A 21759-nucleotide genomic window follows, 5' to 3' on the forward strand; every position below is an offset into this window, starting at 1 on the left:
CATGTGAGGATACCTACCTTCTTATCATAACCAATTATTGTAGGGATACCAGTGCATTAGCACAGCTACTATAATTCAGTTCAGCTTTACTGGGCTATCAGACATAGCTTAAGAAAAGCAGTAAACATATGTGTATCTACAGATTTTGAAATACAGATAGTAGAACTGATACATAACGCTACAGAAGCAATCCCATATTTCAGAAAACAAAACTGACGAATCTGACTGTCAGACAATCACTTTATTCACATGATTTTGTCTTAGCTAGAGCAATATAGGGGAAAGCAGAAATTTCTGAGGCTTTGAATAGCTTTCCTGTGCCAAAATCTTGGGCAACAAAATTAACAATGCAAGCATTTCTTCCAGGAGTGACAACTTGATTTCATGCTGAAAAATTAGCTTTGAAAACCATGCAGTAACTGTAGCACCTACCAGAATAGTATGATGGTCACTGTAATTGACCTTCCAGAAAAACTCCATGTAGTTTTTCATGAATCCTCCTCCACAAAAGAATCATGAAGACTATTGTGATGTTGCAGCAGCTAATACAAACACTATTGGACGTTCAGGTTTCTTTTATCCTTTTCTCTTTATCATTGCTTCTCAGAACCACTGGATATATCTCCTATTCAGAAGGTATAATCCCTTTAGCACCCTCAAAAACTGTCTATGAACTGCCAAGACCATTCCTTACAGTCAGAGAAAAAACTAATGTGATGAAGTGTTACAGGGTATGTCATATAACTAATGCATTTCTCACCACGTGTCAAAAATTCCTTAATAAAAATTCTAAAATATATTTCATGCTGTCATATACCTCACTGCACACCACCCAGTACTGTGAAAAATCTTCTTTAATGTCTGCAATCTACAGACTATAATAATGTAAGTACCCACGTTCATCCATCTAATTCTCTCTTTAAACTTATAGCTCTCAGAAAACATTCACTGATTCTTCTAGTTCAGACAATTACTGCTATTTTTATTCTTTAGATTCGGTCATGAATGAATACCTGCATTGTGTTGAAATTGCATTAGATGGACACATTGAGTCAGTTGAATCGGTAACTTCTTCCTTTGTCTGCCAATTACAACAGGTGTCACAGAAGTTTTTAATACCAGATCATGATCAATTTAAAAGGCTGCACACTACCAACACACACGGGACTTTGTTCTTTAACATCAGAAAGACTGAATCCTTTAAACTACTGATCAAGAGTGAAGACCAAGAAATGAAATGCATGACATTGTTGATAATGATAGTTGATTCAAATAATAATTCTGTAACAGCTGATTCAAAAAAAAAGGCTGATTTCTAGTTAAAATGGAAAACCAAATTATATTTCTGCCAAAATCACATTCTATTCCCACATCTTATTTTGTTGATTAATGTTTTGGGTCATAATACAAACATGGGAATGGAAAAGACTATGCAGAACCTGTTCAGGCCTGATTTCTTATATATAGACCAGTATTTTGTTTCCCTTCCTATCACACAGACATGCTTTCCCTAAGTGTTACAAGACAGACTGCTCTTATTAGCTGGACAATAAGGGAGAACATTACAAGCTATACTCTGTGGCTTTCTGTCTTCATGTCACAGGTCCCAGGTTCTTTTAGGACATCCTGTTCCAGATCACTTATATAATAATTTTTAATTAATATCAGTGTTAACAAAAAACTAGTTATCAGGCTGAATTTATTCTAAAATTTGTTACCTGCTCACAGAATCATAGAATAGTTCAAGTTGGAAAGGACCTCTGGAGATCATCCAGCCTAACCTCTCTGCTCAAAGCAGCATTAGTTAGATCAAGTTCCTTGGGACCACATCCAGCTGCATTTTGGATATCTTCTCTGGGCAACAATCTCTCTGGGCAATCTGTTCCAGTGTCTGGCCCCCCAAACAGTAAATATAGTATTTGCAGTACTCATATATTCAAAACACAATAAATCCAAAGAAAAGACAATAAAAAAATTAAAGCTAGGACTTTTCTCATTTTAAGGCAAGACAAGATATTAAAATGTCTTTTCAAAAGCTGCTCCATAGCAAGGTGTGCCTACTAGGAGACATCTTACCAAATCACAGTAGTTTTATGCAAGTTTCAGTTGCCCATTTGTGATATAATACAACCATCAGGCAACAGGTTTTGTAACAGCTTCTATGAATGGCAACACCTCTGGCTGTTCAGAGGATAATGGTTTTTGATTTTTTTTATTCTATGAAGTTGAAGAAGAAACTGAGACAAAGTATTTTAATAAACATAAGTCATAAATCATAAAGAACATGACCCAAAACAAAACAGACATTAAAATTCAAGAATGATCTTTGCTAGGATCACAGAGATTTTAACTTAGAAATAAGTATAGATTTGTATAGCTAAAAATTACTTTATTAAGATTTATGTTACGATTTGTAAATCTCTTGCAGTATATCTACATATGCTTTAGGATTTGTAAATCCATTATAGGATTTGCAATTCAACTTTTCATCTTACAAAGCAAATGAGAGATGTAACTAAATCCTATCTTAAAGCACTGATACCTAAATCAGGGCTTCAAAGTTCAGAATTACGGGTCCATTGTATAAATCAGAGGACAAATCCAGACTCTAGAAACACAGATGTGTTTTGTATAACAAGACGAAATTGCCAGAAACTCAAAAAATAAAACTGAAGCTGTATCTTCTAGAAAACATTGTTGACTAGCTTAGGACTACTACTCCTGTCTAAGTGTTTCAAGCATGCTTCTTTTCTATGCTTTGGAATGTTGTACTAACAAACAAAAAAATATTTAAAAAGCACAAGTAATGCCTAACAGTTATGAAACCTATTTAAAATCCATGGATGTCCTCCTCATTTGCATTCTGTTTTAGGATTATTTTTTTTTATTATTAGACAGCAGTGAAGCTGCACTTCTGGGTTTCCTCTAGTATCCTGAAGCTCACAAGGTAATGCTTTCACTTTAAAAATAGAATGCTAATACTAAAAAAGTGATAAGAGCATCAAAGGACCTAAGGCTGACAAACCTAACATGACTACAAAGTAAAATTAACCATTTTGGTATTACTGAATTTCTTGATTTCCCCCCTGCCCTGTTATTTAAAAAAAAACAAACAAACAAAAAACTTTTATGCTATTATCTCTGTAACATTTATACAACTCTTCTAACACCTGAGTCACCTAATTTTATCTCAAGAAATATTCCACTCATACTATCTTCTCACAAAGCCTATATTCTCTCTTTCTACAGAACTTTTAAAACATTCCTCAAAGTAGTCCATTGTCAGGTGACGCATCCATTTTTTCAATGGATTAACAACACATAATGCTACTGCCCAGAGAAATATTTTGCCTCTTATCAGCAAAAATCAAAGTCATATGTAATACAATGATTTTGGGAGGGAGCAGAGATAACTAACAAGGGAATTAATTCTTAATTTTACCTCACCTTCATTTACTACTGCAAAAAGCAAAATGGATTTTATACTATGCAAAATTTACTACTGCCCAAGTTTTAACTGCTGAAGGCTTGGCAATGTGTGGTTCAGTTCTCTCAGAGTACACAAAATATTTCTGAAAATCCCCTGCAGTCCTGGATTAAACTAGCCTTGGCAGAAATCACACAGTGGACTAGTTGAAAGACTGCTGATGCTTGGAAATCCAGGAAAAAAAAAAAAATAGGCATTTTAAAACATGAGTAGGCCAGCTGTTCTAAAATTAGTCTCCTTGTTACGAGCATTATACCAGAAAGGAATAGATTGTCACCACGTGTCAGCTTTAGCTGACATCTGCTATAAGAAAAAAATTTACCTCCCAAGTAGGCAGCACAAGCAGTTGTTCATTACGTATTTTGTAAAAGGTGGTCCCTATAGCACAGTATTTTAAATAAATATGCAAATCATTATATCACTATTCTAAAAGATCTATGACTTTGACGAGGTTTTAAATAACCCAAGAGGCTTCACTCTTTTTTTTCCACTAACTCAATAGTCCCACCTGTCAGCTATGCAAAATTAGCATATAAGAGGTAGTGGAAGTTACACATATTTTGTGCATATTCATACAATTGAAATTGTAACTGTTATCAAAGTTTCAAAGGTTTATTCAAATCATTCTCATACCTTAGTTTTGCGCAAGAAAAACATGTCAGATAACAAACGCATCTGGCAACAAACTGACTGTTTCTCATTCTGGCATTGTGCCCATCACACAGCAAATATTGACTGGCATCACTGTGTACAGGGCTACTCCAAAAGCATTGAAGAAAGAAGCTTTGTAAGATGCCACTGCCTCCTTGTTACAGATAGTATCCCACATTTATGATATTCTCTTGTACTGCACAGCTGGCCCCTGGCCATCTCTACCCCCAGGTATTTTTTCCAGTACTGTCCCATTCCCAAAATGAAGCTCCACGCTTTCATAGAACAAACATCAGTGCATCTTAAATTGTTTTAGTAGAGGAAAGGAGAGAACAACTTTGCATCAAAACTGATGCAGTCTCTTACAGAAAGGCATCTTGCAACTTTGTACCAGCAACAGTACATGAATCTAATGTCCCTTAATAGAAAGGAGTCATGATCTCTAGAGTCATGTCGAGTGCACTTAGGCAATATGTCTACAGTGATTCATAACATCACACCTGAAGACCATCCAGTGGAGGTTAACCAGGCAGAGGAAGCTCCTCTTATCCATGGAACACCACTGGACATGATGCCTCATGTCTTCCCTGATCCAAAAGCATTTTGTAAAGCTACATTCTGCCATACCTAAGAAACCTCATCTACCACAATCCTTCAGCATCCAAACTGCAGTAACAAGTATAGCTTGTGGTATTGAGAAGCATGATAGAGGGAAGAAATAGCTTAAGAGAGCACTAGTCAGAGCAAGATGTAAATTCACCCATCAGGGCAAGCGCTGATGGGCTGGGAACCCTGAGTGATGAGGGAGCTCACGGATGTCAATGCGAGGCCATAAAAATCTTAGAAAGTTCATGGTGATGGGAAAAGGTTCATGAGGACATGACAGAAGCAAATATCACTCCTGTCACCTTCAAGAAGGAGGATCTGGGATCAGCCATGCATCAGTCCCTCGGAAAGTAATGAAGCAAATAATCTTGGAAATAATTTTGGAAAGTATGAAGGACGAGAAGGTCAGTGGGAGTGGTATGAATGGATTTAGAAAGCAGAAATTACTGGCAAGTTTGAAATAGATACGAAACTGGGAGTAATGGCTGATAGACCAGATGAATGTGCTGTCATTCAGAGGGTCCTCAATAACCTGGAGGAACAGGCTGCCAGAATCTCATGAAGTTCAACAAAAGGAACGGCAACATCTTGCATGGAGAAGGAATAAGCCCATGCACCAGTACCCACTGGGGGATGACTGGCTGGAACACAGTCGGGGAGAAAAGGTCCTGGTGGACAGCAAGTCAAGCATGAGCCAGCAATGTGCCCTGGCAGCAAAGGTGGCCAACGGCATCCTGGGCTGCATTAGGAAGAGCATTGTCAGCAGGTAAAGGGAGGCAATTCTTCCCCTCCACTCAGCACTGGTGCAACGACACCTTGAGTGCTGGGTCCAGTTCTGAGCTCCTTCACACAGAAGAGAAGTGAACATCGTAGAGCAATTGCAGTGAAGGGCTATGAACATGACTAAGGGATTGAAGCATCTGACACAGGAGAAGAGGCTGAGAGATGTGGGATTGTTTATTCTCGAGCAGAGAAGACTTGTGGAGATCTTATCAATGTGTGTAAATACGTGATGGGAAGTGGAAGAAGGTGGAGCCTGTTTCTTCTCCAGTAGTATTCAGGGAATGGAGGAGAAAACTGAAATATAAGAAATTCCTCTTAAGCATAAGGAAAGCTATTTTTAGGTGAGGGTGGTCAAGCACTGGAAGAGGTTGCCCAAAGTGACTGTGGTACGTGCTTGGAGATGCTCAAAACCAAACTGGACAATGTCCTGGACAACCTGCTCTATTTGACTCTGCTTTGAGCAGGTGGCTTGCCCTCCCACTATCTCCAGCGGCTCCTTCCAAGCTCAACTAGACTGTGATTCTTTTCCCCTGTGTCAAGAGCTGTGATCCCTTTACTGACATCAGTATCAGAGACATCCCAGCCACTCAATGATACGCCATGCTCTGGAGCACGCTGTCACCGAAATCACACCCCCAATATGTTCAGACAGTTTTGACCATATTTGATGAACGCATACTGTTTACCCTGTTGTCTCATAAGCTTCCTTCACGACTCATGTTGTCCTTAGCCAATCAACTAAACCATCACAACAGTTTCCCCTTTCTTTTTTTTCTTTCCCCTTTTCTCAGTCCCCCTGGGTAGAGCATCCTTCTGTCTCTGAAGGAAAGAAAAGCAGTACATGTCTAAAAAAATCCTTTGAAAAGTACAAGCAAAATGCTTCTGAAAATTGGCCAAACCCAAACTGTGATGAATTACTTATGTGTTTTAGTGTTCCGCAGAACAGTATTATATAATATGATAGTACACATTTATGTAACAAAAAAGTATTTTCCACATCTCCATTTTAAGATGATTAGGTTTTCTTCTGGGGGAGTTTCTACCTGTCTGAAAGTAGGAAGAGGTACTATTATCTTTTTTTATGCAGCTGCTCAATATGGTAAAGCAGTGGGATGGAACAGAGATCAAGTCGAATTAAAGATGCTTTGGTTTATTCTGGCTTGCAGTAGTTGAACTGCACTAGAAAAAATTCAATTATGAAACTAATTACATCTTTAATTGCTTAAACAATCAGCCAGCTGACTTTATGGTGCTCTTGATACTGTGCAGGTGCACTTGAAGGTGTTAAGTCTGCAATATGTAAGAGTTACACTGTAGTATCCCAACTTGTGCACAGGAGTTCCAGGAGGATAAAACTCCATTGTATTACAGACACGCACAAACGTATGGGAAAGTAAACCCAACTTTATTAGCAAATACAATTCCTTTATTTATACGTACACAGCTACTATCTGCTTTATCTTCCTGTGAGGGGTACCAAAACTGCTTTACAGTCATCCTGGTTCTGACATTTTTCCCTTTAGCTTCTATACGGCCAAAATTATTGACTGAACCTGACCAGAATTTCTACGTTGACACAGCTGTATTTCTGGCAATTACAGCAGCGTTAATAACTAGTACCACCTACCAGAAATGCCTGCCTTTTACTCTGAGGTGTCAATTTAGCGGTATGCTTGAGTAAAACACTGTCAGCTCCAAAACAGGTATTTGCTTTGTACATACAAAATAGATTAATCGGAAAAAAGCACAACTAATAGTGAATTGGGCCCATTACGTTCAAAATATTCAATCACTTAACCCTTTTGTCTCTTCCCTATATTTCATCGTTTTAATAGAAGGGAAAAGTTCATTTTTTTTAAATTTAAAGAGAAAATTGACAGCTTCTTAAAATCCCTTTTCTGAATACAAAACTAAACACTAAATTCAGCCTAAATTCACAAACATATTCTGCCTCTCAGCATTTCTTTTAAATGAATATAGCTCTTCACTGAAAAATCAACAGCCAGTTTTAAATCTAAGATGCCTGAACAGTCATATTAAGAGAGAATCTTTTAAATTTTGACAAGTAATACTACAACCAGAGTTTTGGAGCCTTCAAAAAGAAGTCCACTCAAAAGGTAACTACCTACTGTTCTAAGCCCTTTCTGGATCTCCCAACACCAGCAATAGCACTGTTGTTTGCCTGCAGTGGGGAGGTGTCATCACCAATCTGGTATCAGTCTACGCAAGTGTTTCAGTTGCAGTGAACAAAGAAATGTGTGTACAGGATGCAATTAGAAAAAACCTGAAAGTGACTGTATTGGTTTGCTATTTCTATGCATGTTTTTGCTATAAACTCAGATTTCATGCACAGATACTGCTAAACTTTCCTGCCTATCTCCTAGACACTGCTGGTTGAAAAAATCTCAAGTAACATTAGCTTAATTGGGTTTTGAATGAAAACAACTCCCACCCGAAACACAATGAAGCCACTGGAAAAGGCTATCAAAGATACAGGATTAGAAGAAAGCACAGTAATGTGCAGAGAAGGGTGTTAAGTAGCAAATGACTGGCAACAGGGCAAGCGGGCCATAAAATTGGCCTCTAGCTGACAGTCAGTTCAGAGCTTAGTTGGTTCTTAAAATGGGTCATTATATATTGCTACATGAGCAAACGCACAACTATTCATCCCTCTACCTTTGCAAACAAAAGTAGTTCCTCTCCTCATCCATACACATAAATCTAGTAAAATATTTCCTCAATAGCCTGTCTTGGGTCTCATCTGCTTCTTAACACCACATTACTGAGTGCAAGGGAGTCCTCACAGAACTTCCTGATGCTATAAAAGCAGACCCCCATCCTGGATTCTCAGCCCATACAAAGACAATTGATTTCAAAGAGACTCTGCAGGCACCCGTGTTTTTATAGTAGCAGATCCCAGCACACCATCTAGACTTATAGCTGTACAGTGACGGCTGTTTCGTGAGCACATAATAAATTAGCTCACTCGCACAAATTACATTGAGCTGAAATATCATGTCAGTAAAGCTATGGCAAGATTATTTTCAATCATGATCATGCAAAAGATTTAAATATGCTAAACTCACTTGCCAGTTGAGTAGCTTCAAAAATTTCATGTGGACACCATTTAAAATGCTGGTTTTGCTGGATGAGACAAAGTGGCTTCACTGGAAAACATTTTGTAGGGAGTCAAGGCTGTTTAGTAGTTTGAAACTGTCTGAAATGTCAAGAATACTGAGGAGTCCTCTCCAACTTCTAAGGTGTCAGGAAGTATTTAGGCAGTATGTTTTCCACTGAACTAATTCTGCAGCATAGGAAGCATCGATCTGTTGTTGTTCAAATAATTTGGCATTTATCACTTGTACAGTCCACCATTTTAAATTCACATTGTTTTATAATTTTCTGTTTGAAATGGAGAAAAGTTTTGACCATATTTGAATATGGCAGTTTTAAGAGTCAAATGATACAAATGTAGCTAGCAAGCTATTACAGTACCACTGGCAGTAATTTCTCACCTGCTCTTCTAACACTAATTGATAAAATCATGGCATTTGTGAGTCAAATTTGTTTCTTCCTCCCAAGGTGAAATTGTAAGCAGCTTAATAGATGTTACCTGATATACAATACAAAGGTCTATACACTCAAACCTGTGAGCCTAAAATATCCAACTGATATTCTCAGTTTTAAATACAGGCAACACCCATTGAAAGCCAGACAGGAGGAAAAACTAAAAACCACAAAACCCAAACAACTCAGAGCATGTAATTTGGTACTTAAATACAAATTTAGTTGCTTTATTGTATACTGCGAAATCTGAAGAGGCAGATCATGGATTCACATACCCTTTCAATCCTTAGTGTTAGAGGTATTATTGAAAATCTGCTGAAATTATTACTTACTGTGCTCCCTATTCAAAAGCCAGTATTTTCCGAAGATTTACCTCTCTATTGTATTAGCACAGTTTTTTTTTTTTTCTTCTTACAGAAAATTACACAGTATATCAGATACAACAGTGTAGTTAGTAATGATAAAGTGTGGGTTTTTTTTTTTATGGCAACTGCTAAAATTATGTCATGAGTAAAAAATAAAATGATCAAGAGTATATGTAAATATATACACACACACCCCTCTAAATTAAAATATGGCACTGTAAGCTTTTCTTTCTCCCCAGCTTCAGTCTGCCCTTAAGGAAAATGAAACAAAACAACCCAGAAGTCTGAATGTAGACAGTCATTTTACACCAAGTTATCTTCATATTTCATTTATCTGACATTATTAGTGGAAAGTAAACACAAATTTCGACAAAAAATAAATAAATCCCAGGATCATTTCCACAACTTCAAAGGCAAGCATAGAAAACTATCCTTGTAACTGTGTTTTGTTCTTTAAAAGAACAGACAACCCAAGGCTGAGGACATCTTGTAAAAAGTCATGATGATTTATTACAAAACATTTTAGAACATATGTTGCATATGCATGGTTAAAACTGTTACACAATGTTCTATTTTCTAGTTGACTTCTGCTCAGCTGGTTGCTTCAGAGGAGTAAAATATCATGAAGTAAAGGACAGTAAGGACAAACTCAGGTATGAGGCAGGAAGCACATAAACATACAGAATCATAGGGCTGACAAAAAATAAAGTAGGCATACATTTTCATCACAGCATGTTCTTACTTACCCATATTCCAAGTAGTAGCAGTAGTTCCCTGTGTTCACTGCAGAAGAACTGGCTATGCTCAACTGAAGACTAACACATGACTAAAAAGGTAAATGCCATGGGCTTTTTATGATGCATATCTGGTGTTCTTTAACTTTTGCTGTAATTTATCAAAACATGGAGAACTGTGTGGTGGGTTAACTTTGGCCAGCTTCCAGACACCTACCCAGCCATGCTCTTGCCCCCCCTACTCAACAGGATAGGGGAAGAAAATAAGATGGAAAAGCTCATTGCTCAAGATACAGACAGGGAGATCACTTACCAACTACCATCATGTGCAAAACAGTGTCAACTATTGCCAATTAAAACAGATTTGGATAGTGAGAAACAAAACCAAAAAGATTAAAACAGCACCTTCACCATGTCTTTTTCCAGGCTCAGTTTCACTCTCCTGCCCAAAATTCTTGTCCTTTCTTAAATATGTTTTCAGAGGTACCTTCACTGATAGGCTGAGCTGTAGCCTGCAGTGGATCAACATCTCGCCTATTCTCTGTCTTCCCTGTCCCTTCTTCTGAAATCAAATCCTATTAGCAACGTTTGAGGAATGCTCATGTCAATTCCTCTGCCTGAATAGTGTTCACTATTCACAGTTCTAGGGACACTGTGAATTTCCCCTGTGTTACTGACTTTTCACCCAAATCCCTGTAATATAGCTCACATGACTAGCTGCTAACAATGACCTGAAGCATGGACTACTTACAAATATACTGCTTTGCCTTACTGTTATAACTACATAACAATTCTCTAAAACAACATTACACTTGAAACTCCAGCTGATAGCATAAGATTGTATTTTGCAGCTGTTATATTTCAGCATTTTTAAGCTCACAGAATTTACTATGATGCTGCCTGAATTCTTCATGAAATAATTTCTATTCCACCACTGCACAGATAGAGATTCTATTATGAGGTACCTTATCTCAGAGGCAGGGTTCTTAATGCTTATCACAATGTCACTTTTCTATTTACATACTAGGATTGGCAAATAGGTTCTATCCATATTTTTCTTTACTGATCCATTTCCTGTGTGGAAACAAATTTGATTTAAAATGGCTCTGAAGTCTAGTAATGGAGAAATCATATAGAAGTCTGCCATACAAAGGTAGGTGAAAGGAAGTACATCATTCAAAAAGTCAAAATGGAAAAAAAAAAAGTAGATGGAGGAAATCACTCAAGCTTTATGCTATTCTTCTAAACTTTATTTTCAGTATAATTTTTGCTACAGAAGTGTCTCATCTCCCTCTCAAGCTTCTTAATCCCATATGTTTAATTCCTTGAGTCCCACTCACTGGATCTGTTTAATTTCAAAAGCAGGAAGATAGAAGGAAGACTTCTAAAAATGGAGGATACCAGTCTTTGGCAATCAGAATCAGGAAGACAGAACTGATGCCCACAAAGGCTCATATGATTGTTTCAGCACTGATGTGACATAGGATTGGGAGTCTTAAGAACAGAATTACATTATCAAACCAAAGCTGCAGAAACTTTTACATAAGTGCTGTTCACTTCCTTTTCCACATCATTACTTTTTTCTCTTTAATAAAGAGAGATCAAAAAAATCATTCCACTCATAGGTAGTAGGGATCTCAAACACATCCTCAAGCTATTTCTGTACATTCTAAAATAATTCATATGCAGAAGCGCAGCATTTAATCTTCATGAAACAGAAAGTTTGAGCTAAAACCTCAGGAGAAGTCCAAAGTTCTCTCTGAACCATTACATAAACCCCATTTGAAAATGTTGTCAACTTTGAGAAGAGATCTGTAAATGGTATCATTTCCTGAAGATTTTTTCCTAGGAAAAAACCTGAAGCAGTCCAATACTCTGACACCAGAGAGAAATTTGATTTCAGACTAAAAGAATGTGAAAAACATAGGCAGCAGCATGAAGATACAAGACTCCTACCTTTTACTCACCTAGTACGAGACTAAGTTTGGATCACTCATTTTACTAGGAATTTCCCAGTAAAAGGGAGAACAGTAGTAGGAGCAGTCCCTGAGATTGTAATAGTAACAGTTCTTTTGGCAATGTGTGGAGTGCAGATGGTGTCAAAGATACGCCAATAACTTAAGCAGGAGCTTCCAATAAAATCTCTTGTAGTGCACGTTATACTCTGTGAATCAAAGTGATAGGGGCAACCCTGGGTATCTGGCACTTTTATTCTACATGTAGTCAGTTTAACTACCTTATATGCAAGCACATCCCTCAGGCAAAAGTCCACGCTCCAGACATATTTGTATTTGTCACAGGTATAAGTTACCCCTAACCAAATTGATTCATAGCCTCCGGAGAAAAAAAATCATCATCAGAAACACAGGAATTGCTTCATTCTGATCTACCTTCCAGTGACAGAACCATGAAAAAGAGTTTCCTCAAGTGTTCCTTTAAGCACTCTCCAGATCATCATTGCATTCCATGATCAAAATATAAATGATTATAGGAACATGATAGCCTCTCCCTGCTTATGAATGCTGCTCAGAGATTTAAAACCACAGACAAGCCACACTAAGGGTTCTAGTAGAAAACATCAATATACTTATATCACCATTTTCCATACAATTAAGCTTCTTTTTCTCAAACTGGAGATTGGAATGCACACTGCCGATGAGATCATTTACTGACAGAAAACCAACACATAAAGTTTAGACACTGAAATGGCATCTTCATGTTGGTGTATCTGTTTTAATTAGCTCCAGTTTTCATGTAGGGTAAATAAAACATTAAGGAGTCAGCCAGACAGATAAGCGACAAACTGTTTTTTCGAATAGCTCCATGAAATGAGCAAGAATAGAGCTTAAAGAGTGTTATATTTACCTCTGTAGCTCCCAGGGCACTTTTAAGAACACTGGGTCAGGTACACTGAGACACTGAGAAAATGTGCAATTTCTTTCCCACTGAGCTGTCAAGGCATCCATGCTGTGAATAGCTAACACCCTTCTTTGACAACCAGGCAAATATTTCTATTTTCTGCCATTCTAGTCATGAAGTATCTCAGTGTTGCCTCAGTTGATTTAGTGCCAATTCAAGTCATACTTTAGATGTCTGAGCTAGTAACTGGACCAAATATTCTTGATGAAGCCTTGCCACAAACTCACAGACTGCTGCTTAATACATTTCCAAATAGTTAGATAGTAAAAAAGGTTGTAAAGCTGAAAAGGCAGCAGAGAAGCAGAACATTCACTGAACTGCCAAGAATGGAGATTTAAGCGGTACATACAATTCAAATATGCTGCTGCTGCTATTTATTGTTAACATTGCTTTAAAAAAAAAAACAACCCTGAAACTTATAAAAGAGTATGTAGTTCCTTAAAATCAATTCTTTATATCCCACACTTTGAAAATACATGTATTTAGAAAAGCATAATTGATAACCAAGTCTATCCTGGCAGAACTGAGGCAAGGCTAAATGAACATATGCTATTAAAGTGATAATTGTGCTAAGACACTATAAAAATTATTTTTTTCTTACATCTTTTCAAATATACATTTCTGATTACATTTCACTTGCACCTATTGACCAGAAGTTTCCATTACCAGTACCATCAAAGTGGAAGAAAGAATGAAGGGAAGGAATATTTCTTTCAGTAGGGACAGATCCTGTGGAACCTGTTCAGAAACCACTGGATTAGTACTTCACAGCTTTCTTTTCCCATGGGATAAGAGGAAGGAATAAAGGTTCAATGTGTGAATACACAAATACAAAAAGAAACAAAATAAATTATTTAGAGTGCCAAGTGTTTAGAGTAAAGCACTTTTGAGATTGGATTCCATCCTTTGAGCCACGCTGCATTACACAGTGTTCCCTTACTCAGAGTTTCTATTTCAGACAGGATTTGGTTTAGTGTTTTAACTCCCATACTTACAATCTAACAGAGAATTAAAATGTCCATTAACTGAATATGCCTTGAACGCTACTTACCAATACTGGCATAACCAGGTGTTGATGGATCTCCTCCGCTGTTCAAGGAAACCATAAAAGCTTTATCGGCAAGATCTGTAGTCTTTGGTAAGTCACAAGGATCAGCGTAAAGAAGAACACCACCAAACCCTGCATCTTCTAACAGAGAAAGCTAAAGGAACAAACAACATAGGTGACTATTAACAAAAACGATAACAGAAAACATTATTATTTATTTTAATTACTATTGAGATAGAGGCTTTATCATGCATCAGGCTCTCACCATACTATGCTCTGTACAAAGACAGGTGCAGTTCCAAACTATTTGTAATATAAAACCAGCAGCTATTCTTTGAAAAGACAAAATCAGCCCCCCAAAATACTAATTAAAAGTCAAGTTACCCAAATCATGTCAAAAGCTACTTTCAAAGCCTAACAAGAAAAAGAATTCTGACTTTTAAATCATATGTAGCATGTTGAGGAAACACTCACTACAACTGCATTTGAGATTTGAAACTGTTCCATCTTCACGTCTTTTGTTGTGATAGTCAGACAAAGATGGTGTGTTGGAGATTATATTCAGGTGAGGTACTGACCGTTATTCAGAAACATACACAAAGAGATATGAGCCGAGCCACCTTTCTCCCTACTCATTGGACACTTGCTAGAATTACAACCTCAACATGTTTTCACGTGATATAAATACCATCTTGAAAATGCCTTAGTTTTGAAACTAATCTTATTAAAACATCTTGAGTACACGTTCCATATTTTCCATACTATTAACAATATGACATTCCTGCTTAGTTTACCTCTTCAAGGACATGCATAAGTGTGTATAGCACATACTAGATGTTTGCATACACTATCATCAGTCTTGCTCAGGATTTCTGGACACCATTATTCTTCAGTTAAGAGAGAAATCAAAAGGTGTTTACAGGATTGGGAAAAAAAAAAAAAAGGCAGTCTAGCTTACCCAAACTTTGGAGTCTGTCTCCTGTCAGACAGATAGCTTTTACTCTCTCTCATTAGAACATCACAGCTTGAGTTGGTAATAGTAATTAGCTTTTCCAAAAAATCTATAGATCTGGTGCAGCAAAATCAGGCAAACTTCCCCAAAGTCAAGGACAAAAGCATCCAAGCACCATAACTTGCATAGATCAATTTTGACTGAAAAATCTCAGGTTTTCCCTTTCATAGAGAACTGAAAAATAAGGGGATTTCATTCTGAAAAAGATGAAATCAAATTGTAACCTAGCAAATACTCCCATGAAATGAGATGACCCTTCTGTGTAATGCTTGCATATTTGAAATTGACTGAAGACTACAATGACACAAAACTATATTAATTTTTCAGACAGAAGTAATTCTGGTATTTAACAATTATTTTACTATTCACTATGTTCGACTGATGACTTTCCAAATGGCTCCAACTGGTCTGAGGAATGACTCCATGTATATGATGTTTCTGGACTTCACAACTCTGATTCTGTAGGAACACGAGAACTTGTTACTATACCTCCATTTCTCAGTTCAACTGTTCTTCTCCTTCTGTTTTTTAGACACTTCATTTTTTTTCTGTGTATATACTGCTTTCAATTTATCTCCTGGCTGTTGGTTTTAAGGAATGTTTATGCATAGTCCTTTGTGGCTTTACAAGTATGTAAATTACATGAATATATGACATCCAGTTTAAGCCTCAAAAGCATGTGATGTTTAGTTCTGCTTTTCTTGAAAGACAGAAAAAAAATGTATAAAAATAGCAGCCTACTATTTGCCTTTTTTATAAGTAAACATGTCTGATATTGTGATTTGCCAAGATTTTGACTCAAAAGTCTGAATTCAGATAAACAGATGCAAGTGAACCTGTTGAATCACTTGTGTAATCTTATGTATCTTATTCAAACAAGCAATCCCTAGATGAAAAGGGACAGTCTGTCTGAGAGAACTCTATTCAGATGAATATGAGTGTGCAGAGTAGAGAACGTGACTAGCACAGATGTTTAAAAATGTATTACAGACCCTAATGTAATGCAGGAATAAAAATTTTCAAAATGTTAGGTTTGTTTATTATTGTATTGTTCTCTTTCAAATTCATGTTCATATTCAGCCAGGATTTGATTGCACAATAAAAGGGGTGGGGCTAGTATATGAGAAGCAGGACACATGACAGCTAAATGATGTAACAACCAGGATTTAAAATGACAATTGTCTTTTCTTTTCCTGCATCCATAACCAGTATGTTTTTATTCAACTCTAGTCTTACTGAATAGCATAGAAATAGGAAACACAGATGCAATCTTTACTTTGAAGAGAGTTTTAAAAACTTTTTAAGTAACAAAAATCACTACTAAATTCCTCTGTTTCACCGAGAGAAGGTAAATACACAGTTGTTATTCACAAAGCGCAGCAACCACTGCTGCCATGGCTACAATCTCTAGTAAGGAGTTGTGTTGTACATGTGAAATTATAAAACAGCTTTCAGATTTCAGCTATAATTGCTGCTCTTTAACTTTCCTACAGTAACATCACAACTATGCCAACAATAAATGAGTATTGTTGCTTCCATTTTCATCTTAAATAAGTCAATACCTTAACAGACTTAAAGTGCCCTAGCACAAAGAATCTGAGGAAGGTACTGAATGCTTTTTTACATGGCTAAAGATTGTAGATTAAGCCCTTAAAGTAAACTGGGACACATCTATTCAAATCAATGGATTATTTTAGATTGTAGAACCAACTAAGAGCAGAATTTGCTCCTTATGGTTTTGGGTGTATGCCTCCTCCACCTCCCAAAGCCACAAACATCTCAGAAAAAAATGGTAACAGCAGAACACTTGACAAGAAAACAGACACTGGTGCCCACTGTTAACCCTTTCATTAATTATGGCTGCTTAAATCCTCAGTTTTTAGAGTCACTTAAAAAACAGTAACTCTTTCAATCCAGTATATTAAATCACCCCATAAAACATTCTGGACTCAGTTTAATCTAATGTTGCTTTAGTCTTGCTGCTTTATCAAAGGCCCTGTTGTGTAACTGGGGACAGATTGGCCTTGTAAACTCTACGCACCACAAGGCACCATTAAATTGTCTTTTGAAGATGATGTGGCTGAAGCAGTGAAAAGACACGCCTTTATTTTACTCAGGGAGGTTCTTATATAAGAAGCTATTGCTTGAATGTAAAGCGCAATGACTATAACATCACTAGCTTTAGATATACTAAATGGTTACCCTGATAACACATTAAAGTTTCTGGACAGGAGAGCAAGATAACTGATCTGCAAGAGTAAACAAAACCAATTCTTTATACAGGCAGATTGCAATAGTCTCGAGAACTTGGTTTTGCTCTAACAAGAAAACTCAAAGCTACTTCTCCATTTTAACTGCACCATCTCTGAATGTTGCAGAGGAAACATGTATCTTTTGTATTGGTACATAGGTAACAGAGACTAGGTCTGTACTCCACATTTGAGCCAAGCTTTACTGTTGGGCTTTGGCCACAAACCTCCTGGTAGATAGGCAGTAGGTCAAAAGTAAGCTGAGCACGACTCTTCACTGGAATAAACAAGCAACAAGAAGCAAGGGCCACTACCTGTCACAGCTGACTCTAATGTGTTTTATCTCACCTGAGGCTAGTGTGCACCTGAATGGATGCTTCATCAGGGGGTTACCTTAGTGATCTGAATGCAGGAACAAAGAGAAGTGACTATCACCTCTCTATATGAAAATCCAGTGTAATGCAGTAAGAGCTGTCCTTAAATGACTGGTTATAAACAGGGAAGCAACACAGCAGGTAGTGGCCTCAAGCTGTATTTGTTATTTTTCAGCTCAGAGAAAAGTCTGCCTCGCTGAAAATCTTTTCCCCTGGTCTCCTCAGCTCAGTGTACCCTTGCACCTCCCAAGCATCAAAAACCACATGAACAATCAGGTAACCAGGCTTCATTCTTTTCCAGAGAGTACATTGGACTGGTTACCTGCTAACCACGGAGCCTCAGAAGGATTAAAAGCATGCACATTGAACCATGTAGCTGTTAAAGAAGGGCTCTCACTTTCCAGTCAAAAATAAAGCCTGACTGCATCAGCACTACTCTGATGTTCTGTTCATGGGAGCTGCATCTTGGGGTTGAGTTTCAGCTGTCATTTCTTGGGCAGAGAGCAGAAAAGCACATCACACTTCGGTCTCATCTGGATTACACCAAGTAAGAGTGCAGAGGTAGCTAAGAAAGAGCTTCCTAAACTGTTCGCTCAGTGCTCCGAACACCTTATCTTTTCTAATCCAGAAAGACCCTAATGGCTTAAAGACAATGAAATGAGCATGCCATCTTTGCTCTCCCTTTAGTTGATCCCTTTTAGTTGATTCCCAGTGCTAGTTCTGTTTACAGATGATTTATAAAGTAGTAATGCGTGATCAACTGATGAGATGCATCACAACATGGTATATTCCTAAACCCAATAATGTTAATGATGATTATGAATGCATCAGAAAAAAAAGATGACACAGGTAACTGTGGATTAGAACCACCTACCAATTACATATTAAAATAGTTTCTCATTATTAGCAGTTCCTCCCACTATATTTGGAAGTGGTCCCAAAATATAGCCAAACTTTCTGCAAACCTTGCTGTGTCACTGTCTAGACATTTCTGCATCTTTGTGAAACCTCTTTGCCATCAGTCATGGTATCAAAGGCGCACTCAGCTGCAGGTTTGTGGTTTGTCTTTCTTCTGGTGAAGGTCATTTCTTCTCTCTCCCCTTTAATTCTCCCCTAAATGTTATGCTTTATAAGGTATGATACCAGCCCCATTACTGACAAATATTGCCTCTGTAAGACTCCTTTAGTCTGCTTTATATGCTTGTCCGTTTATGTGCCTTGATCCACAGTAATGATTGAGCCACCGATTAGCTGGCACAGAAGACTTATTTCACAGGACAGAATACCTCAGTGTATTCCTGCAAGTTTAATGAAAATGGGATACTGAGTAGACAAGAGACAGATCCTGCTAATGCACCACACTGAGAAGGCATTAATAAAATCTGGAGAGCTTACTCCTTAATGGAAGGGGGAAGAACCATACAAGAAATCACAAGAGAGAGTGTGACAGATGGAAAAGAATACAGAAACTTGGATCACAAATTAGACACCACAAAATCCAACCTCAAGAAACAAAGCTGTGAAAAACCTGTTCACCAACCAATGGAACAAACCTGTTCTTTTATCGAATGATACATTATGTAAGATAATGCAGTTCAGTACAGGACATGCTGGCTTACAATTCTATATATAATAAGAGATTGTCATTATGGAAGATTCTATCCTTACTCAAAATAAGTAGCAGTAAGACTGTGTCTGGAAAAGTTAATTTAAAATACAGCAACTCTGAAATGCATTTCACCATTTGTATATACGTTGATGAGAGTTTTTCAGCATGTGATAAATCAAACTCTAGTGCTGGGAAAAAAATGAACCAGATCTCTTCATTTTACTATAGGTTCCCTTCTGCTACATTTTACTTCTCAATATAAGGTTCAATACAAATCCAGCGATGTTTTCTTATTAGACCCAATTCTGCTTTCAACTACAGCACATAAGCCTTCAGACCTTCAATTATTATGTAATGGTTAAAATGTATCAGTAAATACAACAATATAAACTAGCTGCACAATGGTATTTAACATTTCTCCTTTACCTCATTATCATGTATTTTCAATACTATGCGAATACAATTGAAAAGCCTACATTTCAAAAAGACCTTTAGCACACGATGCTGTCTTCAGCCAAAAGTCCTCAAAATGAAATTCTCTTCAGAAGGCATTCGTGTTCGTGTATTTCACATTATTGGAAGTGTGTATCTCAGTTGGATCCTCAGTCCTGTACACAGATAACTTACACTAATAGTGTTAGGCTGTTCATTGAACCTACTCATGTGGTTTTGAAAGCCTTTCTACTGTATCACCACAACATGGCAGAAAGAGGCTCTTGTGTAAATCACAATCTAAGCAATTATGCCATACTGACATACTGCTGTCAGTACCATGAAGATCATATACCCAACCTCTGTGAATTTATTTACATGAAAACCTGGAAATTTCAGTCACAACAATTAAAAAGGAACTAAGACACTCTGTAGAGGGGTATCTTTGGTATACCAAGGCGCCAAAGCTTTAAGTGGTGCATTAAGCAAGCATTTATCTTTTTTCTTAACTCTTATCACCAGTTTTATGGCAGAAAAAAAAAAAATCAAAATATGTCTGTGTCTGGCAAAGTAACATAACTCTAAAAAAGATTAAACATACTTTCGCTACAGGCACTTAGAGAACGCTTAAGCGTGGGATTTTTTAAGCTTAATAGGGCAGTTTCACTCCTTAAATCTGCTCACAAAATTACAAAAATGATATATTACCCGATATCTGTGTTAGTGTAAATTACATCACAGTTCTTTAGATAATAAAGGTCTTTAAGTGTCAGTTACTGACAGTACAGCAAAATTCATACTGGACCATGCTATGATTCTAGCATATGACCTCTTCCATATAACTTCAGGGCAAAAGTCTTCATCTTCCTAAAGCCAGATTCACAATTGCACTGTTTATTAGAAGTGCATTCAGGTGCTAACACAGTAAAATCTGGACATAATGCATTCATAAAATAAAAACTTAATGGATATTCCTGCTTATGTGCTGATTGCCTGTATATAATTATCATCCCCTGTTCTCTGCCTCTTCTAGGTAATCCACACAAAAATGCATGCAGAATTTTATATTCAAAGTCAAAATACATACAGAGCATTGAAACAAAAAAGCATTTTAAAGTAAAAAACTAATTAGTAAAACAAACAATACAATACACAATAATATTTCAGAGGAAGAAAGAATATATTTCAAAGATATATAAAAAATACATCTATTAACTATTACTCTGTTTAAAATCAAACATTCATAAAAAATTGTAGAAGCTGTATCTCCTATTGTCATTACACTTCAGTGCAATGATCAGCATTAATTAGACAAGTAACAGTAACCAGTTTTTAACTACTGCATTTTTCAATTCGTATTGCAATGTGCAAAAGACATGGTTCGTTAAACTGAGACACAGCTTTACTAGCTGGACAGGCTACAAGTTATTAATTACTCTTTTCTACTGAAGTTCCAATTAAAATCATGATGATCTGAAAGGAACTCCCATCTCATTTTACTAATTGGCAGCACATAAAATTAACAAGCAAGGGGAAAGCACCATTTAAACTGTTGGAAGACCTCACTGACATAACATCTTTTTATTTCTGAAACAGATTGCTTGAGTAGAAAAATAAGACTTTGCATACTGCAGATCTAATTAGATGCCACTGTCCTCTCAATTACCTACTATAATACGGAGTATCTGGAAGGTGCAGTGCTAACACAAACAGGACTCAAGGCAGAAAAGAACCGTCTAGATACACATATCTTCATTTTTATACCACTCTTCCAGGTTGCATATTTTTGACAAGTAAGGTGGAAAAGGTTCATTTTGGCTTCAGCTTAATTTTTTAATACTGCACTTAATGTTTAATCATGCTTCTATAACTCCCATCACAGAGATCTAGGGACAGCGTTCAAAAGAATTCTGTGGCAAAACT

General features: G+C 37.0%; 1 protein-coding gene across 1 annotated transcript in view; it reads right to left on the reverse strand.

The window, feature by feature from the left end:
• The window catches only part of NAALADL2 (N-acetylated alpha-linked acidic dipeptidase like 2), a 489903-nt gene that overhangs the window by 166096 nt on the left and 302048 nt on the right, over positions 1-21759 (reverse strand). The window contains exon 6 of the mRNA XM_074834594.1: positions 14164-14314. Within this exon, the coding sequence (XP_074690695.1) occupies positions 14164-14314 (151 nt within the window). The remainder of the gene's footprint in view (positions 1-14163; positions 14315-21759) is intronic.

The sequence above is a fragment of the Strix aluco genome, chromosome 9 (assembly GCF_031877795.1).
Source record: "Strix aluco isolate bStrAlu1 chromosome 9, bStrAlu1.hap1, whole genome shotgun sequence".
In the NCBI taxonomy this organism is placed as follows: Eukaryota; Metazoa; Chordata; class Aves; order Strigiformes; family Strigidae; genus Strix; species Strix aluco.